Source organism: Paramormyrops kingsleyae, chromosome 10, assembly GCF_048594095.1.
Source record: "Paramormyrops kingsleyae isolate MSU_618 chromosome 10, PKINGS_0.4, whole genome shotgun sequence".
NCBI lineage: Eukaryota > Metazoa > Chordata > Actinopteri > Osteoglossiformes > Mormyridae > Paramormyrops > Paramormyrops kingsleyae.
This window is the reverse complement of record NC_132806.1, coordinates 33,398,298-33,421,374: the sequence shown is the minus strand read 5'-3', so window position 1 is coordinate 33,421,374 and position 23,077 is coordinate 33,398,298. Positions and strand designations below refer to the sequence as shown.

Sequence of the window (23,077 nt, the reverse complement as noted above, 5' to 3'; positions counted from 1 at the left end):
TTAGCGAAAGGTTGACTGAGGCCATGCTTAAACTCCAGAGCCAAAGAAGATTCTGACCACAATCAATTATGTTGCCAGTTTAAGTGCTTGCAGTGTGCTTACAAATGATCCTTAAGGAGGGATTACAGTCACACTACACGGGGACTTGATTTCTGACTAAAAGTGACAGGAATAAAAACAAAATTATCTACACACCCACACACGCAGAGAGCAGCGTTGAATCACAGACATCTTTCTCTCCTCGTAGATGATTGTGTGGGTGTGGCAAAAATATTTATTTACTAATGGCTCTGTTGTGAAGCTAGGGGGCGCCATAACAGGCCAGACTGCCCAGTCACCCATCTTCCACACCCACTTATCCATGGCTGGGTCATGGTGGTCTTCTGAAAGCACAGGGCACAGGCAGGGGGCGTCCTGGACACTCCATCCCAGCAGGAGTGAAAGCCAGTGACAAGGGTGTTTAATAACGGGCTTACAGGCAGAAGTTACCACAGTGAGATCCGTTTGACCTTTTGGCCAAGTTTGCAGTTCAGGAATCATGGGTTTTCATTTCAAGTAAGCAGTGAAAACTGTAAGATGCAAGGTACATATGCTTACTGTGTGAGGCTTTTCAGTCAGCACTTTCATTCGCTACTAAATCCTGTATAGCATGTCCTTATTGAAGATATATTAAATCGCATTTCAAAAAAATACATTAAATTGTATTTTAAAAAAAGACCGCAATATTTGAACATAAAACCACAAGAGTAACATTCATATTCTCACCACTGAAGGGATTATTTCACATAGACTTTTTGTATTGCCAGTTTAAGCCAGTGAAAGCCAGCTTTGGGCCTCCGCAGGCTCAGAAACACAAGACAGCGGTGGATAGTTCAGGTCCAGGAAGTAAAAATCCAGACCAAGGTTTTATTTCAACCAACCACTATAGTACTCTGTGACTGTGACTCTTTACGCGCTACTGGTTGGTTGAAACAAAATCTTGGTCTGGATTTTTATTTCCTGGACCTGAACTTTCCACCACTGCTGTGTCGTCTTGCTGACAAACAGAAAATAGAGAGTTAACGATGCCCTGCTATTTCCCGAGCTGCAGGTACTGCAGGTACTGCATAGTGCTCAGCAATGGTGCTAAACGCACCCTGAAAGGAACCGCGGCCCCGACATCCTGCTGTGCACCCTGAAAGGAACCGGCTGTCTGCCTTTTAAGGGACGCCGTTCTCTTCGGAGAAATGCAGGCCCACAATGTGTCCATTTAACACCTGGAAACTGACTTCGCAATCAATTTTTTGAGGAAGCTAAAACGTAGGAAAGAAAATTCATTCCTGACAAAATGTGCTTTTTCCTGTACTTTGGAGAAATGTTTTATGGTTACGATGGCTGCATGAGAAATGAAGGAGTGCCTGGGGTCTTTTTGCAGAAAGCACAATAGGGACCTTAGGGTCATGCTGTGCATGGCTGGCTGGCGTAAGGTGTCTGGGCTATGCGTCTTTACACATTACGTACTGCACTTAGGATCTCTGCCATTCCCATAGCTACTCGTCCAATAAGCAGGAGTTCCTGGTAGTATGGGTACTATTCTTTATTGCATGAAATATTTAGTAATTGCTTAAAATTGTTATTTCCAGTTACGTGTACCACCAGAGGAGCAGTGCAGTGGTCAGCATCCTCTGGGTACTCCGCCCCCCCCCCCCTCCTCACAGACCAAAACATGCTGGGGCTAATTGGAGTTACCCAACTGCCCGTAGGTGTGCATGTGTTGAATGGTGAGTGAGTGCCCTGTGCTGGGTTGTTCCCTGCCTTGTGCCCTGTGCTGGGTCAGTGCCCCATCCTGGGCTGTTCCCTGCCTTGTGCCCTGTGCTGGGTCAGTGCCCCACCCTGGGTTGTTCCCCTTGTGCCCTGTGCTGGGTCAGTGCCCCACCCTGGGTTGTTCCCTGCCTTGTGCCCATAAGCTCTGGACCCCCTGCGGCCCTGAAAATAGAACAAGTGGTTACAGAAAATGGACGGATGGATGAATAGATATACCACCAGAAACATGCTGCTAATTAAAAGCCTGCATGCAGGCATCAGCTTTAGCTCCACAGCGGCGCGGTGCCCTTGGCAGGCAGACAGAGGAACACACTGCCGGAACCCCCCCAACGGGAAGGCTGCAGACTTTATTAGCCGCTTTTTATTATCTGCATTATAATCAGAGTAATTAGATGTGCCACACCATGATGCCCATAATATTGTTTTATTCTTCCCAATTACCCTAAGTGGAGCTGTCTGCTCCTTATCGGCAGTCATCGTCGCTCACGCTCACGCAGCAAGGCTGCCATTGCTGCTAAGGCTCTTAGCCAGTGTCTCTGCATTCGCCTTCCTTCTTTAGTAGGACTAACTTTCACCCGCCACGCTGCCCTTCAGCACAGCACAGCATTAGGCAGCCATTACTTATTAGTTAGCGCAGTTAGCACAGTTAGCGGTGTAATGCAGTCTCAGATGGTTTCACGCAGAGTGTTTTAGAGCAGCCACCCCGCAATATGGAGGGACACCTGACAGTTTGGATACCGCAGTATGTCTAATGCATACAGAGACTGGATAATCACCTCAGGTGCCCCCAGCGAGCACAGGGCCCAGCTGTTACCTGGTGCGGGGGCTGGGACTGCGGCCCTGGCTTATTGTGTCGCGGCGGACCCCGCATCCATTCGTGTCGCGCCACGTATAGAAGGTCTCCTGATCGATGGGCGGACTCCCCCTAATTGGTGTTTTGAAAAATGGACCCTGACTCGGTCATATTGCTAAATCTGTCAGCAGCCAATTTCCTCGTCTAAATAAAATAGCCAGGGTATGCCGAAGTCATGGTGACAAATGCCAGGGGGAAATTGCCGAGTAGAAAATATGGCCAGAGGAAACCTATGATGCAAGTACTTCAGCAACAGCCCCTTTTTCTAGCCAGAACTGTGGGAAATAATGACTCCGTGGGCTCCGTTTATCTGTGGTTTCGTGATGGAAGACAGGAGAGGAGCTATCTGGAAGCACGATGCATAATTAACGAGGCTAAAGTAAAGTGCAGGGCCTGAAAATGACACTTTCACACAGTTTGGATGGAACCATGCGGAAGGGCACTCTGCTGATTGCAGTTAGGCGCTGATTAAGGGAGCAGGATGTGCTGTGATGAATGTGAAGAGTGGCCCGAAAAAGCCTGGGAGCTCTCACTGCATACAGTTACAAAGTGCATTCACATCTGCATATACTACCAAAGCCTGTGTATATGTGCAAAAACAGATAGCTTAAATATGTACATGTTAAATGTTTCACAGTCCCTGCATCATGGGAGTGGACCTCATTTCACAGCAGTGTTCATTTTAAAAATGATAAATTGGACTCCGATAGTGGGTAACAAACACCAAACTGAAAAAAAAACATGTTAGTGAAATAGGTTTAAGTGCTGCTTTGGTGTATTCCCACCACTAGCCAAGCCAGCTATGATCATTACACTGGCCCTTGTTAGCCAGAACATATCACAGGATTGCAACTTTTCTGCCTGGAGACACTTGTCTTGCCTGGCACCTTTTTATTCCTGACAGGCACTGTGAGAGCACCACTTCCCACTTATTCCTGACAGGCACTGTGAGGGCACCACTTCCCACTTATTCCTGACAGGCACTGTGAGGGCACCACTTCCCACTTATTCCTGACAGGCACTGTGAGGGCACCACTTCCCACTTATTCCTGACAGGCACTGTGAGGGCACCACTTCCCACTTATTCCTGACAGGCACTGTGAGGGCACCACTTCCCACTTATTCCTGACAGGCACTGTCAGGGCACCACTTCCCACTTATTCCTGACAGGCACTGTGAGGGCACCACTTCCCACTTATTCCTGACAGGCACTGTGAGGGCACCACTTCCCACTTATTCCTGACAGGCACTGTGAGGGCACCACTTCCCACTTATTCCTGACAGGCACTGTGAGGGCACCACTTCCCACTTATTCCTGACAGGCACTGTGAGAGCACCACTTCCCACTTATTCCTGACAGGCACTGTGAGGGCACCACTTCCCACTTATTCCTGACAGGCACTGTGAGGGCACCACTTCCCACTTATTCCTGACAGGCACTGTGAGGGCACCACTTCCCACTTATTCCTGACAGGCACTGTGAGGGCACCACTTCCCACTTATTCCTGACAGGCACTGTGAGGGCATCACTTCCCACTTATTCCTGACAGGCACTGTGAGGGCACCACTTCCCACTTATTCCTGACAGGCACTGTGAGGGCACCACTTCCCACTTATTCCTGACAGGCACTGTGAGGGCACCACTTCCCACTTATTCCTGACAGGCACTGTGAGGGCACCACTTCCCACTTATTCCTGACAGGCACTGTCAGGGCACCACTTCCCACTTATTCCTGACAGGCACTGTGAGGGCACCACTTCCCACTTATTCCTGACAGGCACTGTCAGGGCACCACTTCCCACTTATTCCTGACAGGCACTGTGAGGGCACCACTTCCCACTTATTCCTGACAGGCACTGTCAGGGCACCACTTCCCACTTATTCCTGACAGGCACTGTCAGGGCACCACTTCCCACTTATTCCTGACAGGCACTGTCAGGGCACCACTTCCCACTTATTCCTGACAGGCACTGTGAGGGCACCACTTCCCACTCAGACATCAGGGTGATATGGGGCCTGTGAAGTGTCTTTGCAGCTCTGACAGTGGTGTCATCACCCCTGCCTGCACACATGCCCTGGTGAGATGAGGGCAGTTACCACATACAACTACTGCACTTCATAAACAGAGCTGAGAAAATTAATCCCTCTTAAAATCCTTTTGTCAACATTAAATACGAAGCCATGATATGTAATGAAAGTTTAACCTAAACCTTTGTGAGGTGGGATAATATAACCTCAAACTTCCATCTGTACAGAATACATGGCTTTAATTTGATGCTGTTGTTTGGTTTCTAAAGTCAAGGCTTTTTTCATACCAAACCTGCAGGAAACTAGTTTAGCTCTTTCATCTTTCAACATCAAATTGCTTTATCCATAAACTCATTCAGATCCCTGTCGCTTAAAATAATAAATCCTGTAGCCGGTGATTGTAATAAATGCAGTATTTCACCCTTCTTGGGATACATGTCTAATATAATCTCTCCCACATCTATTCCATTACATGTTTAATGCAGAAAGTCTAGGAAAGGGAACAACATGATTAGTCCGTTTCCATATTAATGGCATCTTTTTGAGAATACCCTAAGGATCGCAGAATAATGCATCACACACCACTCTTGGGAATGCCCCCCCCCCCCCCCGTCAGTAGCACAAGACGGTGAAACCCCCACCCAAAGTATAATCTGATAAGAGACGTCTGCAGGCCCCCTGCACACGTGGCAGGGATACTGACGGTATTGAATACATAATTCACATTCCAGCCAGCTTGTCAGCTTACATTTCATAAAGTCGAAAAACCTACAGGCACGGATCACTGAAGCGACATCAAGAATCGCTGTTCAGACTCACACAGATCCATCCATTCATCGTTCAGCTGCTCATGCTGGACAGCATCATGGGAGGCTGGGGTCTATGCCGGGCTGCAGGGGCCACAAGGCAGGGGACACCCTGGACAGGCTCATGGGAGGCTGGGGTCTATGCCGGGCTGCAGGGGCCACAAGGCAGGGGACACCCTGGACAGGCTCATGGGAGGCTGGGGTCTATGCCGGGCTCCAGGGGCCACAAGGCAGGGGACACCCTGGACAGGCTCATGGGAGGCTGGGGTCTATGCCGGGCTGCAGGGGCCGCAAGGCAGGGGACACCCTGGACAGGCTCATGGGAGGCTGGGGTCTATGCCGGGCTGCAGGGGACACAAGGCAGGGGACACCCTGGACAGGCTCATGGGAGGCTGGGGTCTATGCCGGGCTGCAGGGGCCACAAGGCAGGGGACACCCTGGACAGGCTCATGGGAGGCTGGGGTCTATGCCGGGCTGCAGGGGACACAAGGCAGGGGACACCCTGGACAGGCTCATGGGAGGCTGGGGTCTATGCCGGGCTGCAGGGGCCGCAAGGCAGGGGACACCCTGGACAGGCTCATGGGAGGCTGGGGTCTATGCCGGGCTGCAGGGGCCACAAGGCAGGGGACACCCTGGACAGGGAAGTGAGGGAAACCCTTGCCAAAAAAAATGTTTATTTCTTAATGTCACACTCCACACAGCAGGTGCGGAAGACAGTCCCTTTGCCAGCCCTGGGTGCCTCCATGCACCATAACCATGGGGCGCAGCCTGAAGGAGCCTCTCTCTATGCACTCCCAAGGCAGCGCCTGACCGGGGAGACCGTGATCTGTAATATATATCCCAACCGGCCCTACCTCAGCCTGGCCTCATTGGTGTGATCACATGCATCTTCTCCCTATCTGCTTCCTGGTGTCCCCCCCCCCCCCCCACCCCACCCCAGCTCAAAGGTCAACACAGTGACAGATCAATGGAGAGGCAGCGAATCGCGTCCTGAATGACAGCCCTCGCTAATCCAGACAGCATGCTAACGGATTTAGCAGCAAAAACATTACTTAAAAAAACTATAAGCAAATCCCCCCCCTCCTGTTATCATCCCTGTCATGATTTTCTGACTTATCAAGGCTGTCTCTGTCAGAGTAACAAGCGTGTTTTGAGATAACGATTGTCAGCAGTTAAGTTTGTTATTCTGTGTTTCTGGGTCATGGCAGTTTGAAACGCGTCATGGTTACCTTCTCCTGCATCACCATAGCAACCCGTCAAGCCAAGTCGACTTCTCAATATGGCCACCGGGCCTCGTAACCTTCTGCCATTACTGGTTCCATTAAAGCCTTGCGGGTTAATGCGTTTCAGTTATTTCGCCTAATTACTGCCATTGTGCCTGGAAAATTGAACAAATTATTATTAATTTTACGGCAGAATTTCATGTAATCGTTGGTATGAAATATTGCTTGTGTCATGGGCTATTTGTTTATAACGAAATCATTATTTTGTAATGTATAAAATCACACAAATTGAATGCAGCTATTTAAATAATGGATTGGCCTTTGGAAATAGGGAGGGTGTGTGGAGTGATATGTCAGCTGGGAAATATAAAGGAATATATGTGAAATGTGGAACAAAGTAATGAGCTTATGAAATCATGTCAGCCTGGAATTCCCCATCATCCGCGAGGTGTCACTCTCCGGAAGCTGCTTCAGGAACACCCCTAGGGGCTTTCTGGTTGAAACTTTCCTTCCCATCTCCACAGCACTCCTGCAGGCTGGGCCCCCGGGACTGTCGCCTAGGAACAGCGCCGCCCTGGTGGACCGCGTTGCTAGCCTGCCCTTTTGTTTTTGCTGGGTCTGGTGCTGTGGAGAAACACCATGTTCTGTTTCCCACAGTGTGTGTGCGTGTTTGTGGACTCAATCCACTCTGCGCTGTGGGCTGTTTTGGTGTTTCACACTGTGTGTCGGGGCTTGGGGGGGTTTCTCTCTTTATGTCATTATGCCGCAATCTCACTGTGTGTGTTAAAGCTGAAGTCAAGCTCTGCCTCTCAGCCGAAATGCATCTGGAGTAACCCACAGCCAAGGATCACCTAGAGCCCCTTTACGGGGCATTTGGACCCTGAGTCCGCAGGCCGGCCACCCCGGCAGTGGTCCTAGAGCAGCTTCCCGAGGCAGTCAGCGTATCCCTTGGTAATGCCCCCAGACCCTTCCCACCTCAGTGTTAAGATCTCCTCACCACCACCAGTGACAGAGGTGTATGTAGAGGTTTTACCCCTAAATGAATGAGCAGACTGCCAAGAAAACTGGGGAACTGGCAAAAAGCCCAGAAGCCCAGTGGATCCACAAGCCCGCAGGCAGCAGACATCCCCCCCTCCCAGCCATGGACCTTTTCTGCTGCTTGTGCTGCTATGTCCACAAAGAGATGCTGACAAGTGTTAGATGCATCTCAAGCCAAACCGAGGTCCATGCCGGCAAACATGGGTCTGTGCCACCAAACCTGGGTCTGTGCCACCAAACCTGGGTCTGTGCCGGCAAACGTGGGTCTGTGCCACCAAACCTGGGTCTGTGCCGGCAAACGTGGGTCTTGGCCGCCAAACGGCACTGACGCTGGACTGCTGGTCTACCCGTGATAAAGGCTTGTGCATCACAAGGGGCTCTGGCACCGTAGTTCCAGTCTGCCTGTGCTGAAGGCCTGTGCCTCAGAGGTAGCTCTGATGCCGGAGCGCCGGTCTGCCTGTGCTGAAGGCCTGTGCCTCACAGGTAGCTCTGATGCCGGAGCGCCGGTCTGCCTGTGCTGAAGGCCTGTGCCTCACAGGTAGCTCTGATGCCGGAGCGCCGGTCTGCCTGTGCTGAAGGCCTGTGCCTCACAACGGAGCTCCGAATGAGTGGAATTTCTCCAAAGCGCCTTCCATAGAGATTGCCGCTCTGAAGATTCCCATCGCCTCACCTCCGCCCCCTTATTCACTGTCCTATAGGCCAGCATGCTGACAGCGAATGGCACAGGCTAATAAAAGGTACTTACAAATTAGCACTATGTCCAGTGGCCAGGAGCATGTTTCAGGCCAGAAGTTTCACATGGCGAATGATGGTGGCCTTACCCCAGAATCTCGCGGTCTTTGAGGACAAAGGCCCCGCAGAGATATCTATCTACCAGCAATTAAAACTTGTGTGTGAGTAATTAAAACCCATATGTGGCCCTATATCTGAGTGCCAGTGTTCAAGCAGGCTTGCCTGGGCAAAGGCAGAACGTGACGCATGAATTTTAAACAGTCAGGAGACGTTCTTCAGCCCAGAACACTCCGGAAGGTTCCGGGCAGAGCTGCGTTGGCACAGTTTGGTCGTCACAGCTGCCTGTAGTTAATGGGGTCCTTCCCTTTGAGGAATGGCAAACTGGCAGCAAGGTTCAATCTAGCTGACATGTTCAGACGGAGTCAGGAGAAGAGAGCGCCGGGGAATAGGTCCCCGGAGGGCACTCTGGGACAGGAAGCTGCTTTAAAAGGGACTCTGAGCAGAGCGTCCTGCCAATGTGCCGTCATCACTGTACTCCGCGAACACGCCTACATTTCTAAGTGAATTTCAAGGAGCCTTTAAATCAATGACACCATTCCCAGGGGCCTCATTACCACACGAAGCGATGCATGAGCTAGAGACTGGGATGGTGCTTTGAATTTGGGGACACATGCAGCGGCAGCAGAGCAGGCACACCCCCCCCCCCCCCCCCCCACCAAATATCAAAGCAGGACACAAAATCACATCATAATTAACCAGCTGCTTCATCCAATCACAGCATTCCTATGTCTCTGCTGAAGGATCTCTGTCTGAGGCAATGAAACAGATTGGCCAAATTCAAGGAGATGCTTTCGATTTGCCAGTCGATCTACGTTCCTACCCTCACCTATGGGCATGAGCTTTGGATAGTGACTGAAAGAATGAGATTGATACAAGCGGCAGAAATGAGTTTCCTTCACAGGGTGACTGAGCTCAGCCTTAGAGAGAGGGGGAGGAGCTCAGATATTCAGAAGGAGCTCAAAATAGAGCCGCTGCGTTAAAAGGAGCCAGTTGAGGTGGTTCGGGCATCTATCTAGGACGCCTCCTGGACGGCTCCCTGGTGAGGTGTTTCAGGCATGTCCAATCAGGAGGAGACCCCTGAGCAGACCCAGGACACGCTGGCCTGAGAACGCCTTGGGATTCCCCCTGGTCATGCTGGCGGATGTGGCTGGTGAGAGGGAGGTCTGGGCATCCCTGCTTAGACTGCTGCCCTGGATGGATGGATGGATGGATGGATGGATGGGCTCCCATCCAATCAAAGTTTGTGCTACGTTCAGAAGTTATTGAGATTTCAGAAGGTTTTGCACCTGTGAGCAAGAAATATGTGCTGAGTCTAACCCTGATCCCCCAAAGTACCTTCTCAGTACTTTTGTTGAAAAACCTTCATCCGTTCAGCTCTTTGTTGACCACGGCTAATCCAGTGTAAGACAAGGTACCCCCTGGTTAGGAAGTCAGGTCACTGCAGGTTAACTACACACCCAAACACACAAGAACACACAAGAACACACAAGAACACACAAGAACACACAAGAACACACGTTCACTCAGAGACGCAAGGGGCTGGCATCAATTCGTCAATGTATCTGACAGTCATTCGCACGTCTTTAGTGAGAGGAAGCCTATCCATGGAGAACCCAACCAAAGACAGGAGACGCCAGCCCTCTCGGAACGTTCCCCAGACCCCCAGCAAACAGAATTAGCAACGTTTCAGCTTCTGAAATCTAACCACTTTATGGCAAATATTACAATGACAGCAGGGAGGCTGCAGGGGGCAGTGTGTCGACCAGGGGCTGCAACAGCCCACTTCATGCTAGAAGAAAAGCTGTTCTCGCCTGCCGAACACATCCAGGCCTTCCAGTGAAAAATGGCCCCCTATCTGTCTGGAAGTCACGATTCATTCAGCTAATTGACAAAAAGCTGAGTAGACAGTCCTCAGCGCTTGTGGGAACAGTCAGTCTATTTATAAATATCTAGGCTTCCCTTCCTTCCACCTCCCTGCTCTGCACAGCCAACCTGCACTTTACACTCTAGAAATACGACTATTAGAGCCATCGACCAATCAGCCGCTGTGCTCCGCTTGGGGACAGAGGAGACCCCTGTGGATAGAAACACATGGCTGGCCCTGATCCTTGAACAGTCTGCTTTGCACTGTCCTGCTTCACCATCTTTTCGCTTTTCTGAGAAAGAACAGAACAAAGAGAGAGAGAGAGGAGAATCTGACTGAAGGGATCCATCCATAACATGTCACTCTGTAAAGCTCTTATAGAGTTAAGGGGGAAATATGCCTTCTTTTTTGACGACTAAAAGTAATGTTGCCCTTGCAGGTGATTTATGTGACATCCTTAGATCTTCTTCACTTTCCCGCCATATGAGGACTGAGGCATTTTTCCTCCGGCGACCGTGACCAGAAAAAAGAATCTGGAAGATGGATGACAATTATAACGGCACTTTGAAACTTATCCAGGATGGCAGCCCCAAGTCACCCCTCATGTGGCCACTATTAATACTTTGGTATTTCTGGAAGACTTCCTGGAGTCCTGCCACCTTCTGCCCCTCACCTGATCCACTGCTGAAGGACTGAGCATCAAAAGATTAAACAGGGTGTTCAGCTTCTGTTTGTCGCCGATCCGGTCGGCCCAGCGGCCGATTCCTCCCTCGATCATTCATCATGTGAAGAACATGAAACCATGAGCTTCTGAAGCTTCTCTTTCTGCTGCCTCCGCCACTCTCTCGTGTTACCTACGTGGGGACAGGGAGCCAGCTGGGTCCACCCTCCAAAATGTCTGGTGGGGAGCTGAACTGGAGGAGCTGAACTGGGGGAGCTGAACTGGGGGAGCTGCTTGTCTGTCTGCCACCGGCCCAGATTCCAAACTCTAAGCTAACCCCAGCCTAAACCCATAACTGGTAACCTTTACCCCCTAACCTAATCCCCAACACCTAACTCTAATCCCTAACCCCTAACCATTAATCTTTAACCTTAAGCCCTATCCCCTAACCCTAACTGCTGACCCTAACCCTAACTGCTGACCCTAACCCTAAAACTGGGCTTCAGCTCCCCTCTGCTTGAGGGCTCCTTCCAGGCCCCCACTTCAGTTATCGCATTATCCAGTTTATAGTCTGAATGTTTACAAAGGTAGACCAACAAAGGTAGACCAACAAAGGTAGACCAACCTCCGCATCACCAAAATCAGACAAATCCACACTGGAAAAACAGAGGCCGTCTGTCCCATTTTCTATGCAGCGTTTTACACAACATACACAGGTAAAGCAGTAAAACCAGGTGCGTATGTCACTGGAAAGCTTAGCAGAGACATCAGCACCACACAGAATATCATGCAGATGTCTGTAGATTACAGAGGTGGCAATTTCAGGTCCAGAAAGTAAAAATCCAGGCCATAATTTATTTTCAACCAACCAGTTGAGCATTAAGAGTCACAGTCACGGAGTACTCAACTGGTTGGTTGAAAGTAAATGGTCTGGATTTTTACTTTCTGGTCCTGAAATTGCCACCTCTGGTAGATTATGAAAATACTCTTAGCAATCCAAATCATATGTCAGTTGAAGCCAAATTCAGACCTTTCATCAAAAGAAGGAAGGATTTTATCAGAAAAACATTTCTAAATATAACAAAATAAATCACCCAGGTGGATCAAGTCATCAGTATGAAAATTCTTTAAATGACCAAAAAATGGTCACGTTTGAGACTTGGTGGGGACCTGCTGTGGGGCTTGCAGTTGTGCTGCCTTTAAGGGGGGGGGGGGCGGTGGGGATTGGGATGCCTGCATATCCCTCAGAAGGATCCGGAGTGTGTGACCTTGGGAGGACTCTGTCCAGACCAGCTGAGCATGTCAGGAGGAGCACTCTGAAGATCGCTGTGTTCTCTCAGCACACGAAACCTTGGTTATGTCTGCACATGAAGACACAAACATGCACTAGTCAAAACCCAAAATAGCCTCAGTATAAAATCTTTTGGAATGTCTCCTGGACTCGTTGAGGTCAGTGTACAAACAGCCCCTGTCAACGTTACGGTCAAACACCTGAGTGCTGAAACTGCTCTGCTGACTCACTGAATGACGTGAGTAAGATCTCATTCTTCGCTTTGAGGCTGCCGGTTCACACTCTGCTTCTTGAATGGATGGAATGAGAGCAGCTGCCTGCTTCTCCTGCTCTGCGTTTAGTCTGCCTCTTCTCTGTGTGTATCAGTGTATCTGGGTTAAAAGCGATACACAGCTCTGCTCATCGGCAGTGCCTCCTGCTGGCCGCCGCAGGGCTTGCGTTGGGCTGCTGGAGCACTGTGCAGGTCTGCTAGACAGTGCATCGCTCAGGGCTGGGAAACCTGCTGCTGTCCACAAAAGCCTTATGGTTTATCGTCCTGGGGTCACTGGCTGCATGCTAACAGCTATATGTGCTACATTAGCTACCGTTATGCAGCACCTCTCTCTCCCAGTCTCTGGCTTCAGCTGAATTTGTAATTCAAAGATTCTGTCCACGGTCTTGTTGCAATAGACGGTTATTTAGTTAATTATAAAACAATTCATAATTACTTAAAAATGACTGAATGATTGACAGCTCTAATTAAGATGAATATTAAGCTGTGCTATTGATTGTGATTGTTTGTTTGGTTGGATAAATCTTCCCATATCTTCTCAAATGGCCTGAAGTTTATAATCAGTTATAATCAAACCTCATTTATTATATGGCTGCAGCAAAAACAGCCTGGATCAGGGGTTTGAAGGCATTTGATATCCTGTGCGAGGTGTTGTGATATTGGCAGCGTCATTGCCAGACAAAAAACTCAATACATCTCCAGTGTAACTGTAAGGTTTGGGCAAACTTTACCCAGTCAAGTAATGCTGAACAAGATTTCTCTTTATAAACATTAGAAACCACTGTTATCATAAAAGACCAGCAAATAAATTAGCTACCTGAATAGATAAATATGCAGCATGTTGTCTGTATTCCAGGAGACCCATGACATGAAGAGTTTTAACAGCTCTTAAAGCTGATTAAATGAATGCTTTCCAAAAGGTGTGACGTATGCGGCGAATGTGCTGCTCAGGAGTCTGGCACACAAGATCTGTCATCCTGCAAACGAAATGGAAGCCCCCCCCCCCCCCCCCCCCGAAGCTTTCACTGCTAATCCTCTTTTGCGGGGGTGGCAGGCCCCTGGACACTGACCTCCCATGTCCTCCGTGCTGAAATCCAGTATCATCACAGCATTTTTCCACCTAATATTAGCATGTAAAGCCTAATTACTGGGTGCGATACCACTGGAAAAAGGCCAGTCCTGGGCTCCACTATTAATCAGCCCAGACTACAGTCATCACTGCGCCAGTGTACAGTGCGCCTGCTCTGTGTCGTCCCCACGCCGCCTGGGACTTCATTAGGGGCGCGTGACGCTCCGGAGAGGCACGGTCTGCCCCCGGCTCAGGCTGCCTGCTCCCGCTCGCTCTGTCTCATGTCAGCGTTTGTACTTTCGCTTCAGTTGACTGTTTGTTTGTTTGCTATTTTGTCTTTTAGTCCCGTGTCCTGATTTCACTTCACCCACCAGCCATTGACCCTTGACTATTTTCTCCAGCATACCTCCTTCCGGACCCTTCCGTCCAGTCAGGGACCCCAAAAACTAGCCGTTACCCATTTCCTGCCTGTCCAACAGACTCAGGGACTGAAAGCCCAGTAGAGTAGGTGGGACATTCCCGTTTTAAGAAAATAAAACCAGTTTCAGAAGTCAGAAGGCTCTTTGTGACACACTGCTGTTCCTCTCCTCACCAATGCCACCATTTTCACTGGCCAACAGGGGAAAAAAATCATCGCTGTCATTCCTCACCATGCAGCGCCGTCCCTCTCTGTCGTTCAGGTTCAGTCATGTGACTCACAGCATATTTCCAGGTGTTGCTACTTCAGTGATCTTGGAGATGTAAGTGTCGCCTTGGGGGGGGGGGGGACCTCAGCCTGTGTTACCTGTCAATGGCATCAGTGTCTCGGAGAAAAAAAGAAATCAACTCAGGTCTGAGTACTTGAGGCCTCAGGGTTACACATGCGACTGAGAGAAATCTAATATCGTTCAGCGTAACAATGGAAAAAGGCCATTTAAAAGCAAAACTGTGATTGTTTATGACTGAATATTAGCTGGCTGAGGGCCGAGTTCGTTTGGCGCACAAACACAGGTTTGACATTCATGTTGTCAGGAGGCAGATCACTCAAGCTCTCATTTACTCATATCTTCACATTTCGCCCATTTTTAATCAAAAGACTTCAGGAATGCGGTTCATTTTCACAGCCCCTGACCAGGTGTTCGGCTGTGGAGACCGTAAAGCCTGGTGTGGGTGTCCTGTAACGGATCCCCCCCCCTCACACCATCATTTGTCTTACTGTAGCCCTTTTGAATAATTGAGGGAGGGGTGTGGCCTCCCAAGAATGTGAGCAGTGCCTATTCATTCATTATTAAACCTCCCCGATTCTGGCTCACATTCTCTGAGTGGCGTCTGCTGTCAAGGACAATGACGTCCTGAAAAGCTGTCAGATTGGACCGATCTGCGGCTTGCTGGCAAAGGCCCTTCCGCGTGACTTCAGCAGGACAGTCCGGTTTGAAATGAGTCCGTCGGCAGATCATCGCTTCACGACCGAATTCGTGCTTCGGTAATGACAAGGCGCTGTCACCCCCCGCATCCGTCCAGCTGTCACCCCCTGAAATGTAAGGGTCGTGTGCCAACATCCTTTGAAATGCTGATTCTACTGAGATGATGCCAGACATCTTTCAACAATCAAATACTGGCAAGTAAGAAAGTAAGAAATATGCATAAATACAGATTATCCTGCAGTATCCTGACTTTGGAATAAAGCACACCTAAGATTTTTGCACAGAAGGATGCACATGTTAATAAGTGGTATAACTGTGAGACCCTGACTGGGATAAGGGGTTCGATGATGCATGGACAGGTAGATGCCAGTTTGGCTGTGATTCTTGCTCACCTACATCGTGTAACAGTAATGGATAGAAGTGTCATTGCTCAAGGTTTTGGTTTTGATGCTTTGGAATCTACTCAGGACAATAGAACTGATTAATAATCTCTTCACCACGATCGAATTGCTTTGTACCAAAGTCTGTTTAAACTGTGGATTAAATGTGACGGTTATTGACTGCGTGCAGCGATTGCTCGTGTTGCAGTTGCGTGAACGCAGCTGTACGTAAAGGAAAGCATCAGCCTTGTGGCTGTGATTTCTCAGCACAGAGCGTAGCCTGCCCTGCCTATCGGTATGCATTCCTTACGGTAAATAGTATTACAATTCCTCTATTCAAATCCTTTTCTGTTCTATTTTAAGCCGCCCTGTCAGCTGACCTGAATATAAAATACAAACTTATTATTTTTTGTCTTAACAGGCATAAATTTGCATAAAGTTTCCTAATGATAGTTCCGAAACAATGAAGAACATTCATGGAAAAGTAGCAGCTGAGAAATGAACCACACTTACTATGCTTACATCACTTAACTGCATTGTGGGTAATTTAATGAGATTTAATGAGTGCTGACCTAAATTAATCAGGGTAATTGCTTTAAATGAGTAACCCCACTAGGACTGGCCAAGTGAGGTAAAATAATACAAAAACTCATATAATCCCAGAGGTCACCTATTTCTAGTTTCCAAGAAAGTAGCCATGGACAGAACACTCTGTTAGATGGGTGCTACTGAGACATGACAGTCCACAGAACACTAGGAGAAAGTCTGTTGGTGAAGGGTGACTTTTATGGGTAACAACAGGATGATGTCTAGTATAGCAGCTTTAAGTTGGCTTCAGGAAAGCTGCCAAACCCATTAATCTATCCATCTTCTGTAACTGCTTGTCCTTTTCAGGGTGACGGGGGGTCCAAAGCTTATCCCAGCGGCTACAGGCACAAGGCAGGGAACCACCCAGGATGGGGGGGGACGCTCACACACCATTCTCACCTACATGCAATCTGGTAACTCCAGTTAACCTCAGCAGGTTTTTGGACTGAGGGGAGAATGTGGAGAACGTTAAGGAAACGCCACACAGGAGACTCGAACCCTGGTCCTAGAGATGACGGAACAGCGCTAACTACTGTGCCACCAAAGTCTTTCATCTATCTTTCCAACAGTCTCTTTGTTCCCAGCCCCGGAGGTTGGTTGACTGTGGCCCCCACCTGTCCCTTGTCATTTAAGCGCCTGCCATGGGTATCAAATCTGAGGGGGTGTCCCCCTCACAGTTCATAATTATTCGTTTGGACCCCCCCACATTTAACATAAAATATTAGTTTTATGCCAGTGTCCCCCCCCCCCCCCCCCCCCCACCACATTCAAAATGCTTCTGACGCCCCTGGGGTCCTTAAATGTATTTAAGCGCTTTCCCTTACTCTGTCGGTCATTGTGTGTTTGCTGTTGTTGCCCCTGTTCCTGCTCTTCTGCTGTGCTTGTTCCGTTGTTCCTGTGCTACTCCCTGCCTTAGTTTTTGTCATTTACCTGCTTTGTTTTTGACTCCTTGTGGTTCTTTTGGTTTCTTGTTCTTTTTTTTCTGAGTAGAACTAAAGTCCCTTGTGTGTTTGAGCTGCAGCGTGGATCGTCTGCTCCTTGACCATGCTTGTCTGTAACAGAGGCCTTGTGGGCAGGGGCAGGTGTGGGGTCTGATCATGTTTACAAGGCTGTGAGGACAGACCCTCCCTGCCTGCTGGCCGCGCAGGCCACCGTAAGCCCGACTAACGAGCTGCAGTGCAGCAGGGCCGCCGTCAGCCAGCCGAGGGGCCTGGGCCGTCACCTATACCAGCTCAGGGTTCAGAGAGATGCAGTGAAGAAGAAAAGCCACTTTGATGCGAAGGGAGCCGGGAAACAGGGCACCGCACATGCGAGTCTGAAGAGCAGAAAAGGAAAAACCGGAATAATCTGCGGGCAGCCTGAAGCACTCTTTGAATCCCGGCGGTTTATAGTGAGGTGTCTCCTCTGGTACTGTGACACATCGACAGGAGAAAGACGCCTTTACTCGCTGACACTTTGCACTGTACTTTACTGCAAGTTGAACACTATTTGTGGATATTTCTGATTGTTTACTGTGTAACGTTTGTCTCTTTATACTTATGTATAAATCTTCACAATCTTGAAGATAGATGACCAAGTCACTGCATATTGTACTGTACATGACAAAACCTTGATTGACAGACTGAATGACTGACTCACTGACTTGATTGGTGGATTGACTGAAGCGTGTAACTATGCAATGCACTCACAAACACTTCCTGTAGGGGGCACTGCTAATTATCCATCCTGTTTATCTTGTGCTTTTCATAAACACATTCTGGCCTTGATGCTGTGTATGTCTGCTGGTAATCAGTCACACTCTCTGTGGGGGGGTCACTGCCCCTTTGCTGGACTGGGGGAGGCGAAACCACAGGCTGCGATGTACTGCATGTGGAAACAGGAAGAGAGAGACGAGACGCGCTACCCCTCCCTGGGACACGGCCTCATGTTTGCCTGGCAGCCGACCAGCAAGACCGGAGGCTCTGACTGACAGGGCAGGCATCCCGAGGTCGGGCAGAAGGTCGGGGGATGGGGGAGGGCTTGTGGGCCAGCTCTCAGAAGGGTGGTGTCACTGCGAAGACTCGGGGCAGGGCTCTGCTCAAGGCAGGAGGGGGCCTGGGAAATGGGGCCCGTGGGTTTTCTTACCCTTGGGGAAGTGGAGACGGCCAATTAGAGAGACTTTCCACTGCTCTGCTAGATCAGAAAATACAGCTAATCCTGGTTGGCTTCCCCTCCCTCAGATTGCAGGAAGTTACCGCTACAAGGACGGCTTTTCATCCCGAGCTGGAGTCTTAATTTAGTCTTGATGCAGCCGAATGCAGTACATATAGGAGAAGATTGGTGCTGATGATCCAGAGATACCAATTACAGGTGCAGTAGGTAAGAAAATAGATTGTAGCACGTCTGTTTGTAGGTAATACCCAGGAAACTCAAACTATAATCAAACACTCCATCTCAGCCAAAATAATAGCCATCAAAGGGACAAGAATGGCAAAGTACGTGAACCTGGAATTGAACTCAAGATGAAAAACCCAGATTTAATCCTTAAAGGGCTGGTAATCAGTGAAACTGACCGCGAGGTCGTGACTGGCGTCCCAGCAGCCATCACAGGTCGGGGGTCTCTGAGGCACACAGCCCATCGCTCTCCCGCTGCCTCGCTGCCTCGCTGCCTCTGAACCTGAGAGCCCTGGAAGACATGCTGTCATTTTCCCCCAGACATACTGGGGGCGGCTGCACAACAAGAGTCAAGAAGAAGGGAGGAGGTGCGATTGGATGAGCAGAGCAGGGAGGGTGTCGTCATGGAAAAACCCGCACTCAAAGGCGGGGGCTGTTCGGACCCCCAGATTAGCCGCTTCCATGCCGCTTGCACCTCCATGAGCTCGGTGCTGATGTTTCCAGCAGAAGCCTTGGTGGTCATGGTGGGGGCTAGTGAGACATTACAAGCCCTTACCCAGCGACACCGAGCCAGCGGGGGGGGGGCACCCTGAGCCAGCGGGGGGGGGGCACCCTGAGCCAGCGGGGGGGGCACACCGAGCCAGCGGGGGGGGCACACCGAGCCAGCGGGGGGCAGACTGAGTCAGCCGGAGGGGCACCCTGAGCCAGCGGGGGGGCAGACTGAGCCAGCGGGGGGGCAGACTGAGTCAGCCGGGGGGGCAGACTGAGCCAGCGAGGGGGCACACTGAGCCAGCGAGGGGGCAGACTGAGCCAGCGGGGGGGCACACTGAGTCAGCCGGGGGGGGGGCACCCTGAGCCAGCGGGGGGGGCACACCGAGCCAGCGGGGGGCAGACTGAGTCAGCCGGGGGGGCACCCTGAGCCAGCGGGGGGGCAGACTGAGTCAGCCGGGGGGGCACACTGAGCCAGCGGGGGGGCAGACTGAGTCAGCCGGGGGGGCACACTGAGCCAGCGGGGGGCAGACTGAGTCAGCCGGGGGGGCACCCTGAGCCAGCGGGGGGGCACCCTGAGCCAGCGGGGGGGGCACCCTGAGTAAGCCGGAGGGGCAGACTGAGTCAGCCGGGGGGGCACACTGAGCCAGCGGGGGGGCACCCTGAGCCAGCGGGGGGCAGACTGAGTCAGCCGGGGGGGCAGACTGAGCCAGCGGGGGGCAGACTGAGTCAGCCGGGGGGGCACCCTGAGCCAGCGGGGGGGCACCCTGAGCCAGCGGGGGGGGCACCCTGAGTAAGCCGGAGGGGCAGACTGAGTCAGCCGGGGGGGCACACTGAGCCAGCGGGGGGGCACCCTGAGCCAGCGGGGGGCAGACTGAGCCAGCGGGGGGGCACCCTGAGCCAGCGGGGGGCAGACTGAGTCAGCCGGGGGGGCACCCTGAGTCAGCCGGGGGGGCAAACTGAGCCAGTGGGGGGGCACCCTGAGTCAGCGGGGCAGACTGAGCGCCGCTCCCCTGCTCCTCGCACACGCGGCCCCCGTGCCTTTATGAACACAGCTAAGCTGTCTTGGGATTTCCTGTTCATGTGACAATCCAGCTCTATAAACCTCTAACACTTTAGGCTCGGACAGTGAAGGGTTCTTAGGACCATTACAGTAACTGCTGCAGTTGGACGAGTTTTCAGACGGCTGAGGCTGCAGTGTGTATAGCTGCCATATCAGAGCCTGCGAGGCTAAACCAGTATCATTTCTTAAAGAAGCCGGCTTTGCGACACTTGCTGTTTTGTTTTGTTTTTTTGTACTGCACTGATCAAAGTGGGTTAATATATACGTAAAATTTGCAGAGGCACCAGCGTTTCCCTTCAAACAAACACATTCCTGCAGGTCTGGATACTTCTTGTATTCATTGTCGATTTCTGTGTCTCATTTCAGTAGAAAACGTTCCAGATACCCGGACCAAATAGGAGAAGACAGAGGCTCTAAGAGTCATAACGTCACAATTAATCTGTTTATGCTGCAGAAAACATTGCAGTTGATGCCCAGATAGGATACAGGTTGTGTCATTCATTCCCATTGGACTTTTGGTGTATCATTCCGATGAAGGGCTTGATTCGGTCTCTGGAAGGACGGCTCTCTCTTCTGCAGGAAAATCAAAGGTTTGTAGGCTGGATACCTTATGGCACTGACATATTGCCAATACAGTGACACAGAAAGTCTAAAGACGCTTGCTAAATTCTCTCAAACTGTTGCAAATTTATTGATTTCATAACCAAAGTCCTTCAAGTATCATCATTTTTCAACTGACTCCTTCAATTCTGTTCTTGCCATTTTGCTATGAATTGCTATTGTAGTCACTGGCTCTCATAGGGATACTAAACACAAATATTTGCTGCCTTATATTATGGCAAAGATGTTACTCATTTTAAAAGCACCCAATGAGATGCTGGCCAATGAACCTTTTAACTCAGAACACCTCTTTTACAGCAATTAATTATGGTTTCAATTTATCAGTACTTGAAATGAATGTTTACATAAAACTACCCATTGTTTCAAACATGATATATACAGTACTGTATTTACGTAAACAAATGAAGTGACTATTTTTCTTTAAAAAAAACTTCATTTAGCATTATGTGTACCAGGACTTTCTGTGAGAACTGTATATACCAACATATCTAGCACAAAAAAAAGAATTCGTGGCAGTCTACGTACTCGGATGTATATATATCTGTGACATGGTTTGATTAATTTTCACTCTTTGGTATTTAATTTGGACAATACTGCCCCTGCATTCTGTAATACAGGCCATGACAGGCAGACCAGTTAGTTTAAAAACGTTTGGCAGGATGCCAGCCCTCACGCATCTGGCGTGACACTCACACCTTCAGATGCTCACGCAAGAAATCTTACGGCAAATATATATCATTCCATTATAAACCTACATCAAGATCATTGGGGCAGTTTGCAAACCCGGCAGACTATTTACGAGGTACTGAAACTGTTACATACATGTAAAAGCGTGTGCATGTGTGTGCAGACTTGTCCTGAATTGAAAATCTCACTGCAGCCAGCTGACCTAAGTTCGCAGGCCTGCGTTTGGGCAGATTTAAAAACAGCAGACGTGGTGCTGGAGAGTGACGGAGGTTACATCTGAGGCTGGACGGGGAAACGTGTTTTATTGGCCCCGGAAATGGCTTACGGTGAGTACTGAATGTGCTCCTACTGCTGTGGAGACAAATGGACTCTGTAAAGATGCGTATTTCAAATGCAATCAACACATTGCTGAAACAAGCCTTGATTTATTTAGGTATGCAGAAATTACAGTGCAGGAGCTGGGATCTGGAGACAGAGAAAGATCATGGACTGGTGCTGATGCATTGCTGTGATGAAGACTAACAGCTGAATTAACGGCTTTTAAATCCGGCCCGTGTGCAAATTCGGAGAGGACTCTCATCAGTTTACTGGCAGTAATTCAATTTGATCGGACATTGATCAAACAGGTCTGAGTGTGTGGCAGGATGTCGATCAGTCTTTTACGCACAAAACTGTACAATTATAATTGATTATAATTCCGGCAAGTCATCAGCTTTTAGTGAAGACAGGCTGCATGTATATCACCTAAAGCAGCACAATACGATAGTATCTAATGTATCTCTTTTCCTTTACATTAAAACATATTTCTAATTTTCTCCACCAAAAAAAATAGGTTTCGTTCTTAATTTGCGTCCTTGTGATGGCACGGGGTCTCTGTTTTTGGGTCTGTACCCTCCTCCTGGACTGGAGTTTGCATCCCACTGCCCTCCCTGTGTGTGTGTGTGTGTGTGTGGGTGGGGGGGGGGCTTCTCTGTGTGAGTGTTGGCCCCAGAGTGGACTGGCCTCCCATCCGTCTGTGACCCCCTACTGGACAGTAATGGAAGCATAATCGCACATTAATATGCCTTTCTGTGAATGAGGCATTAAGGTTTCCAGTTTAAATACCAATATCAGATTTAAAACCAGCCACACTTAGTCGCTTTATCAAGCACTCCCAGCTACAGACGTGTCATTTTACAGCGATGGTAGGTGGGTAGAGCCCGCAGAAGCGCAGCACAGCAGTCTGCACCTGCTGAGCAGTTTATGGAATTAGGGCTGTGTGGCGAGGGAGTGTCCCAATCGATTCGGTTCGTCTTCGAGAAGCAGGCAGGACAGCACTATCCCTTTCGCAAAATGAGATTAAGTTCCACTCCTGCAGCACCGAGAGGGCGGAGAGAGGGACCCTTGACTCCCGCCGGACGTCTGAGATCAGGTGCCGCCTTCCAGGCTGTGCCCTGATCGATAGCAGAGCTTCTGGGTGCTTCCTACTGGTTTCTCAGAAATTCTGGGCTGCCTCTCTAAAGCCTTCAAGACATTCTAAGGCCAGAAGTCTGTCGTAATGGGGCTTTCATTTTTAGCCATGGAGGGTGTGAAACGCTACTATGAAGATATAGCCAGTTGTATAGGCTCATAAACAAGGACCCCCATAAAGAAAGAGTCTCTTAAAGAATCACTCTCTGCAGTGCATCGGCTGAGCCAGAGCAGGAAGGGGGGGGCGTATCTGAAACGACCTCTCATCTCGGCTTACAACCGTGTGGCTCGTTTGCCCAGCTGGTCTTATTGCTGCAGTCACTG

General features: G+C 49.8%; 1 protein-coding gene across 2 annotated transcripts in view; it reads right to left on the bottom strand.

Annotated features, from left to right (window-relative positions):
- LOC111833361 (BTB/POZ domain-containing protein KCTD16-like) overlaps positions 1-23,077 on the bottom strand; it is a 47,155-nt gene that overhangs the window by 4,985 nt on the left and 19,093 nt on the right. Inside the window, exon 3 of one of the 2 annotated variants that reach the window (XM_072717730.1) lies at positions 20,455-20,569. The exons of the other annotated variant lie outside the window; for it this stretch is intronic. Coding sequence (XP_072573831.1) covers positions 20,520-20,569 — 50 coding nt within the window. The 3' untranslated portion in view covers positions 20,455-20,519. Of the gene's footprint in view, positions 1-20,454; positions 20,570-23,077 lie in introns of those variants that run through there. 2 annotated transcript variants of the gene reach the window in all.